Here is an 8,107-nt window from a genome sequence, read left to right as displayed (position 1 = left end):
AAGAAAGGCATTCCAGAAAGAGGGGACAGTGTGAGCTGTTGTGAAAACAAGGAAGGAAGGATGGCGAGCCCAGGAAAGGGACAGAGATGTCCCCAGGGCTTTCAGAACTTCCGTTTCACTCCCAGAGAGAATCTGGGATTTTCAGGATCCTGAATCTTGCTCTCAACAGTTTTCCAGTTGTCTGGGAGACGACATTCTCCACTGGGACACCTGGAAGCACAAGGGAAGTGGAAAAGGACAAGGAACAGGCCGGTGGCACCCACTGGGCTTTGACAGCATTTCACACTGTGCACTACCATCCCAGCTGCCCAGCACATCACAGAATACATAACAGAAATACTTAAACTTTGGTAATAATTGCATTTATTTCCATCTGTATTGCAAAAACTAGTTTGCTCTTAACTTCCAAAACACATGTTTATAAATAATAGATATTGCAAATGTTTGGGAGAACAAATTGCAGAGTTGCAGCCTTTAGGACATTTATTAACACCACAGCTTATTTTTATTTTTATTTTTATGGGGGGATGGGCATGGTTGATACCTCAGAGTTTCCATAGAAATGGATTATTTTGTTAAGTGAGAAAAGGTGCTGGGGGTGGGGTGGGGGTGTGGATAGGGTGAGAGTGGAGGTGGATAAAGCATTGGGTGGGGTGGGTGGCTAAGGGTAGCTGCCCCGGGTCACAAAGAAACTGACTACTTGCTTGGCAGCCTCTGGCGTGGCACTCACTGATTTCCAAAGTCAGCCTCTAGCACGAGGCGGGGCACACGTCCAGAAAGTTTTAAAACATATCGTGTGAGGACCAACGTTTTGTAGTTTCCAGAACTGGCAGGCATTGGGATTGATATTTAAAAAGAGATGTATTTGGGTCTTAGCAACTTCATGAAAAAGATTCCCCCAGGAGATCTAACTATGCTTGCATGTGTAAGGCCTTTCTGTTGGGCCAGAAATAGCAGGGAGCAAGAAATCAGAAACAAAAGGGAAATGCAGGAGTAAATACACAAAGGGAACTATGTCTAGTGGGTTGCACTGAGTTGATTTCTCTGCAGCAGATTGTTGACCTATTTCCTCGAGGGCTATTGTTTCTGTTTGGTTTGGGTCAGTCGTTTCAAAAGTGATGTCTTCCCTTATGGAGAAAAAAAAAAAATCAAAAGTAAAATAAGTATTTTTCCATCATGAAGATAATGCTACGTTTAATGGCTTATCCAGCATTTGAAGCTCTCCCAGGCCCAGGTAGTGTGGTCAGCGGGGCAGCCTACGGTTAGACTGCGTTCCTTTGAAGGAGCTGGTCCAGTAATTGCTGGGGAAAATGGGAAACCAAGATGTCAAGTTCAGATTCGGCATCTGTGCGCCACACACATCACACCGGCTGGCGGCGAGGCCATTACCTTTTTGAAGACTTCGGCGCGGAGTCTGTTACTCTGTAAGATCACCCTCTTCCTTTGTTCTTCTTTTTTCTTTTTAACTTCCGGCAAGTTATTATAGATTCTGAAACAGTTTCAGAAAACATTTTGAGTGGTAGCATGACAACATGCTCCTGCAGCGGAGCTGCATCCTGTCCTGTCAGCAGGCTCTCCTATTTCAAAGGGAACATCACTGCGTGGGTGTCTCAAAATTGTGAGACGCCAAGAGGGCTTCCCTGACAGTCCACAGAGCAGGGTTGCATGGCAGGGGATAGTGCCTTGACCCTGTGCCTTCTGGGGCAGAGCGACAGGCAGGGTCGCAGTGAGGGGCAAAGCTCGAGGTGCTTGTTATTTCCTTAGAAGTCACATTTTTTTGGTCCCTCCATTCTGTATGATTATCGTAAAATGAGGAATTCTAAAAATACTATTTTGCTACGCTGTCACACACTTGTTCCCAAATACCTTTTTGCCACTCAGTTTCTGCCTTCTTATGACTTAGGAATGGAGTGGCAAAGAAACAGAAGTTGCAGGGATTATGATACCAGAACAAAGCACACATCAGTGTGTGTGGTTTTTACCTCTTAACCTATTGCATTTCGAATTAAGTTGTTTCCAAAGACATCTCAGGCATAAGTATTACGTTCTTGTCCTGAGGTAAAATTAGAAGCTTCCAAGATACAAGCAAGGCCCAAGGGATCCTTCTTCTGGGCACTTTTTCCCCTCACAGAAATGGTTCATGTACTGATGTCAACCAATACTAGACTCTACCGAGACTGTAGCGTCACTGTAGTTTGAGCATTTAGGCCGCTGCACACGGGGCTCTCATCTAAGACACCTCTTTTTCATTTTCTCTCATGTATGAAAGCCAGACAGAATCTTTTTTTTTTTTTTTTTTTTTTGAGTTGGAGTCTCACTCTGTCGCCCAGACTGGAGTGCAGTGGCCGCTCCCGGCCACCGCAGCCTCGACTTGCTGGGCTCTGGCGATCCTTCCGCCTCAGCCTTCCAAGTAGCTGGAACTACAGGCGCGTGCTACCACGCCAGGCTCATTTTTGATTTTTTTGTAGAGATGAGAGCTCGTCGAGTTGCCCATGCGGGTCTTGAACCCGCGGACTCAGGCCATCCACTCACCTCAGCCTCCCAAAGTGCTGGGATTACAGGCTGAGCCACCGAGCCCAGCTGATCTAGCTTTCTGATACTGAACATCTGAACCATCTGTGGAGTTTACAATAGACACTCCTACGCCACGCTTCTGTCACTCCTGATACAGTATTTTCTTAAAAGAGTTTCTCCAATAAATCATCATCCGATAAAGGATCACTCTGTGGACAGTCAAAACCAGTGAGGGAAAATCGTCTATATCTTCCGACACAGGAGAGGCTCACAGGCATATTTCCAAGTGATAAGAACAAGTTACCAGGACATAATGTATAGAACGATACCATTTATGGCTAGAAACCACATAAATACATATGTACAAATAAGAGTCTATTTTAAGGCAGAGAGAAAGGCCTGGAAGGACACACAGGAGACCTAACTGTGGGCGTCTTAGGAAATAGGACCGAGATTGGTCATGAGAAAGTTGAGCTTTATCTTCATTGTATGAGTTTTTAAAATGAGTATAATTAACAATATAATCAATAACAAAGACTGCAAAGGAAAGAAAGCTCCCGGCAATTCTGTGGGTAAGCCAGGGCCAGGACCACCCAGGCCACAGTGCACAGAGCAGAGTGAAAGCCAGGCTCTGAATCCACCAGAGGAGACCAGTTGGAGGAAGGCAGTGACTTGGGGTGCAGAATCACCTAGCACACTTGTCCCCTTTAAGTTTGTCTTCCCTTCAGTAAAATGATAGGGCAATACTCTGACTCCTAATGTTGCTTTGAGATCTGTTATTTTAATTCCTTCATTTGCAAGGCTCTGTTACAGCAGCTTTGCGTTTGGAGACAGGGAAGAAAAGATTTGGCTGAATTTTTTCACTCAGTTGAAAAGAGAGTCCTCTGGCACGAGGTACATGCAACTTGGCACTTCTGAAATAGCAAGTCTTAAAGCCCAGTGGCCCTTTAAAAACCCCAGTTAGAAGGCTATGAATCAGGTCTTTAATGGGATGGTCTCCTTTCTCCTCACTTCCACTTCCTCATTTGCCAAGAGACTCCCCTGTAGAGGATAAAGTTACCTCATTATCATGGAACAATACAATCGTGGTGAAAGCAGAGATTTGGTGCCTGGGGTGGGGAGAAAAGTATTCTTCCTATTTCAGTGGTTTCTCTAAGTGCGCTATCCATTGGACTTAATTATTATAATTCCTCCCTGTGCTAGATACTTTATTATAAACGAATGGCATTTTGCTTTCATGGACTTGGCCAACACCATGGAGCTATTGCATTTTGGTTAGGAGGCCAGGTCTCAGAAAGAATGACAGCCTTTGTGTGCACCAGGTTGGTGAGAAATTAGTGGGACTCTTGAATAGCAACCAGCCAAGCAGAACTGGGAGAATGTGCCGTGGAGCGGCCAGGTCTGCGAGCCACCAAGTGCTAGGAAACCTGGCTTGTGGCCCCTCTGCGGCTCTGCTGGCTCCTGCGCGTCATCGGCTTCCCAGTTTGGATCTTTTCCTTCAGGTCCTGCCACAGACAAGACCCTCAGGGGAAACAGCCTCTCTCCGCCTCATAAAATTAACTTCAGGGTGCAGCAGCAAATAGCTCCTGCCCAGAGCGACCATGTGAACACACAGGAGTTCCAGCTCCGGGTCTGGGGATCTCTCAGAGACCAATGACTTGACCAGCTCAGAATCCAAGATCCACCGTTTTCCTGAGGTTTTTCCAAGAGCATCACTAGCATCCAGAGGCACGTCTCAACGATTGCACGTGTTGTTGCCAGTTTTTCAGATTTGCTGCCGAAAGGACCTCCGACCTCAAACATGCACCCAGAAGCTGTGGCCCCGTTGGACAGCGCCTAAATCCACCTCCCCTCCCCAGCTTCTTACTATACTACACAGTAACCCAGTACCTTTTAGATCGCATATGCATCTCCTTCTCCGAAATGCACCTTTCTTTGGGTTTGAACAAGTTGTCTGGAAAAAAGAGAAAGAAGATGCATTTCAGAAGGTACAGGATATTGCACATTTCTGGAGAAACACTGTGGGGGGTTTAGTATATACTCTGTTATTGATCCTCAATCTAAGCCACAGTCTGTTACAAATACTGCAGGGCTCTGTAGACTGAAACACGGTAAGTGGTTGTATTGACAACTGACCGCCAACAAGATGAGTCTGGTTGATCGTTAAATAAGGGCGCAAAGTCCAATGTTAGCATCTAACCCACATTGTGGAGGGTGACTCCTTTGACAACAGAGAGTCATGGCCACGTGGGGGGAAGTGCCAGCGTGGAAAGTCATTCCAACCACAGAAACGTCAGTAGGTTTTTGAGGCCTCTGAGGACAAGGAAATTTCCCAGATATCCCTAGAGCATTTTGCAAGAGAGAGGATTTCACCCTCGTCTATTGTTCATCCTTGGAACTGCTTGGCCTCTGCAGGAGGAAAACAACCTTGTCCCTTTTCTAACGTCAGGAACAGTAATGGACAACAACGTAATCACCATGTATACTCGGTGTCTTTGATTAAGAACATACGCAGTGGCTAAAAATCATTATGAGACTGGGGGGGTTTTTCATCGCAAGTACACATTATAATCGTCGTGAGTTCACAGATGGCACACCTGAAATGATACGTCTTAAAAAGTAGTGTATACCCTTTTGCAAAAATGAAAAGGGGCCTTTTGCAGCAACTCTAAAATTCCCTGAGATGCTCAGCTCCACAGATGAACCAAGGGTCTGGCACACATAAATGCTGCTGGGGTGCTTGTGGCCTGGGGTGTAGCTGAGCAGTTGGCCACACTTTCTAAAACTCCTGGACAGCAACTAGCTCACTCTGCAGAAGCAGACAGGCAACTCGGTACTCTTGCCATGCACCACAGGGATGGAGTAGGTTCCCTGTGGTCCCCAACCCAGCGCCAGGTGTGTTTCTGTTCATCTCCCTCCATTCTTGGGTCTGCCCTCCTTGCTCATAGATCCAATGAACAACCAAAGACTTCTGAGGCTTAAGAATATGTGGATTTTTCCCAGGGATACCCAAGAAAGTGGGATGAAGACAGGACTTCTATGAAATTTTGCCCCGCTGGAGAAATCAAGCACACGTACTGACTTACAAGATGGAAAGAATACAGTGGCTGAGCTTGTGTTCTGTCTAGTTGCTCACATATGAAAGAAAAGAATATGGCACTGCTGTTTAACTTCAAAGACAAGACTCCAAGGGAAAATAGAGAAAAGAAAGAAAGAAACTGGAATATTCCCAACTAAGGAAAAATGTCATCTGTGTTTATAAAGGTGTGAGGCCACCACAGCGGTGAAAAGACAACATCACCTTGGAGAGTGTGATGGGCTAATTCATCTCCCAGTGCCCGGCCCAGCCCCTGCCCACATATAGCCAGGCCAGAGCTAAGGACCACAGGAAAATCCTGACAGCGTTTCCCAAAAACAGGAATGTCAGCTTAAGTGAATCAAGGTCAAGGGCGAGAGAGTATGTTACTGCCTGAAGACTCCCATTCAAACAAGGAAAAGAAACCTTGTACAAAGAATCAGATTCAAGTCTGGGTTCGCCTTCCTCATGAGCTACTCAAGGTTAGGGCGAGGCCAGTGTCAACAGATGGATGGTGTCCTGAGGGGATAAAAACATTAAAATTGCATTTGTAGGATTTTGATCATCTCAGTTCCACTGTATGTGGTCTACTATGGCAATCTGGATTGTGTTTTCAGTTTGTTTCTTTAGAGCACCTGATACCACAATTAAGCTTTGGTTTTATTTCCAAGAGGAAACAAAAGCAAATGTGAGCTATTTGACACCTCCTCCACTGTTCTGTTTTCTGAACTCTGCCCGGTGGGCCACAGCAGAACTTTCAAGACTGGCCCCAGCAGTCCATGTGAGGTGCGTAACAATCAGGTCTGTATCCAAGTGGGCTCCCGACAATGGGCTTCACCCCTCACCTTGGGGAAGTGTTTGCAGGATGGTTCCTGCTGACTGCATTTTTCCAACAGTCCCAAGCCCATCAGGCTAATTGCAGGGGTCTTCCTAGTCCGGAGAAAAGAGAGAAGCCAAGGAAGTGGTTTGGAAGAAAGCCAAGTGCATGAATCGTGATCTCAGTTGAGTGAGAAAAATATACCCACGTGGTGCAGATTTGGGCACTTGCAGAGGGGATATGCCAAGGGAGGCGGGGTGCAGCATTTACACCTGAGTGGTCACTGCTAGGATTCATACTGATACTGCTAGTGTTTATTGATGAGGCTATTTACATCATTCTAATCAGCCCTCCTACCAAGCCTGTGATGCGTTCGTGATGTTTTGCATTTTAGGATTGAGGGCACTGAAGTTCAAAAGGGTTCAGGTTCATCCAGGGAATGGGTGAACACCAGTGCCCAGCTCCAGCCACGTCAGCCCATCCGGGACCATTCATGCTCCTGACCCCAGAACACTGCCACCAACTTGTGCTTGCAGAATTTATGTTTTGGGAGCCCCAAGCAACTGCGCCTCCATTTCCCAGGAGACCAGCCCATAATTAGTTTCTCCTGTACTCCCTTCCTTCCACATTTAAAGAGTCGTTACTCTGTTGCTAGGGGACGCTCAAAAGAAAAAATAATAGATAAGCTCCTCCCCTCATGAGATTTCCTTTGTTGAGGGAGGAGATGGACAATATACAGGCTAGCTATAATACAAAGCATCTGGCATATGCTCTGATGAAAACGAAACACCATCCTATGGTAAAGAGGGACCGGGGTGTCAAGAAGGTACCCCAGGGAAGGAGGCCTTTAAACCAAGACCTGAGTGACCACAAGAGCCAGCCATGGGAGGATCTGGGAGAAAGAAACAGGGAGGTCCTGCCGTGGGAACCGAAAGAGGGTCATTGCAGCTGTAGTGGCAGACAGGGTGGGGGTAGAGGTCATAGCTAAGGCCACTGTGATTCTCCATCCAGTGGCACCTTACAGCCACCTGAGGATTTTGACAAAGATTCCTGTGTGGGGGCATTGGAATCCCAACCAGAATCTCCAGATAATTCCCGTGCGCACCGGAATTGGAAACCACCCGTGTTGGGTTTAGCCAACCCGTTGAAGGAGTTTGTCTTCAGAGAGCCCAGTGGAGTTTTAAACATGAGATCTGATGTCTGTTGCTAAAAGATGGCCCCAGTGGCTCTTCAAAATTGAACTGGGTGGAGGAGATGTAGAAACAGCAGCAGCGAGACAGGTCAGGCAACTGCAGGATGCCATTCCAGAAGCCAGTTTTTGGGTGGAGGAAAGACAGCAGTTCTCAGGGAGCCATGGGACTCATCTGCACCGGACAGGTGGAAACCAAGTTGTAGGACCAGGGGGATGACTCCTTCATTGAACAACTGTTCAGTTTTTTATCTCCTTGGTGCTGGGCAGGAAAGACACAAAGATAAGCAAGACTAAGCGCTCAAAGCCCAGGATGAGATGCAGGCAAGTAAGGACTTCAGATGCTGAGACTCAAGTCTGCACAGGAGAGAGGAGGCCTCAGGAAGGATCTGTCATGTCCACCAGGGAAGAGGGAATCTGGGAGAACTGCATGGCAGCTGAGACAGCTGAGCTGCGTCATGAGACAGGGAGATATGTCCCGTGATGGCCAGCGGGGGTTGGAGGGTGAGGG

General features: G+C 46.9%; 1 protein-coding gene across 1 annotated transcript in view; it reads right to left on the bottom strand.

Annotated features, from left to right (window-relative positions):
• Positions 1-1,171: 1,171 nt before the first annotated feature.
• CUNH10orf90 (chromosome unknown C10orf90 homolog) overlaps positions 1,172-8,107 on the bottom strand; it is a 100,939-nt gene continuing 94,003 nt past the window's right edge. Inside the window, exons 7-9 of the mRNA XM_008050482.2 lie at positions 4,405-4,468; positions 1,390-1,489; positions 1,172-1,301 (exon numbers count right to left, since the gene is read on the bottom strand). Coding sequence (XP_008048673.1) covers positions 1,263-1,301; positions 1,390-1,489; positions 4,405-4,468 — 203 coding nt within the window. The 3' untranslated portion in view covers positions 1,172-1,262. The remainder of the gene's footprint in view (positions 1,302-1,389; positions 1,490-4,404; positions 4,469-8,107) is intronic.

Source organism: Carlito syrichta, unplaced genomic scaffold (genome assembly GCF_000164805.1).
Source record: "Carlito syrichta isolate Samal-C Ts95f unplaced genomic scaffold, Tarsius_syrichta-2.0.1 Scaffold147563, whole genome shotgun sequence".
NCBI classification, from domain to species: Eukaryota; Metazoa; Chordata; class Mammalia; order Primates; family Tarsiidae; genus Carlito; species Carlito syrichta.
This window is presented reverse-complemented; position numbering and strand designations above follow the sequence as displayed.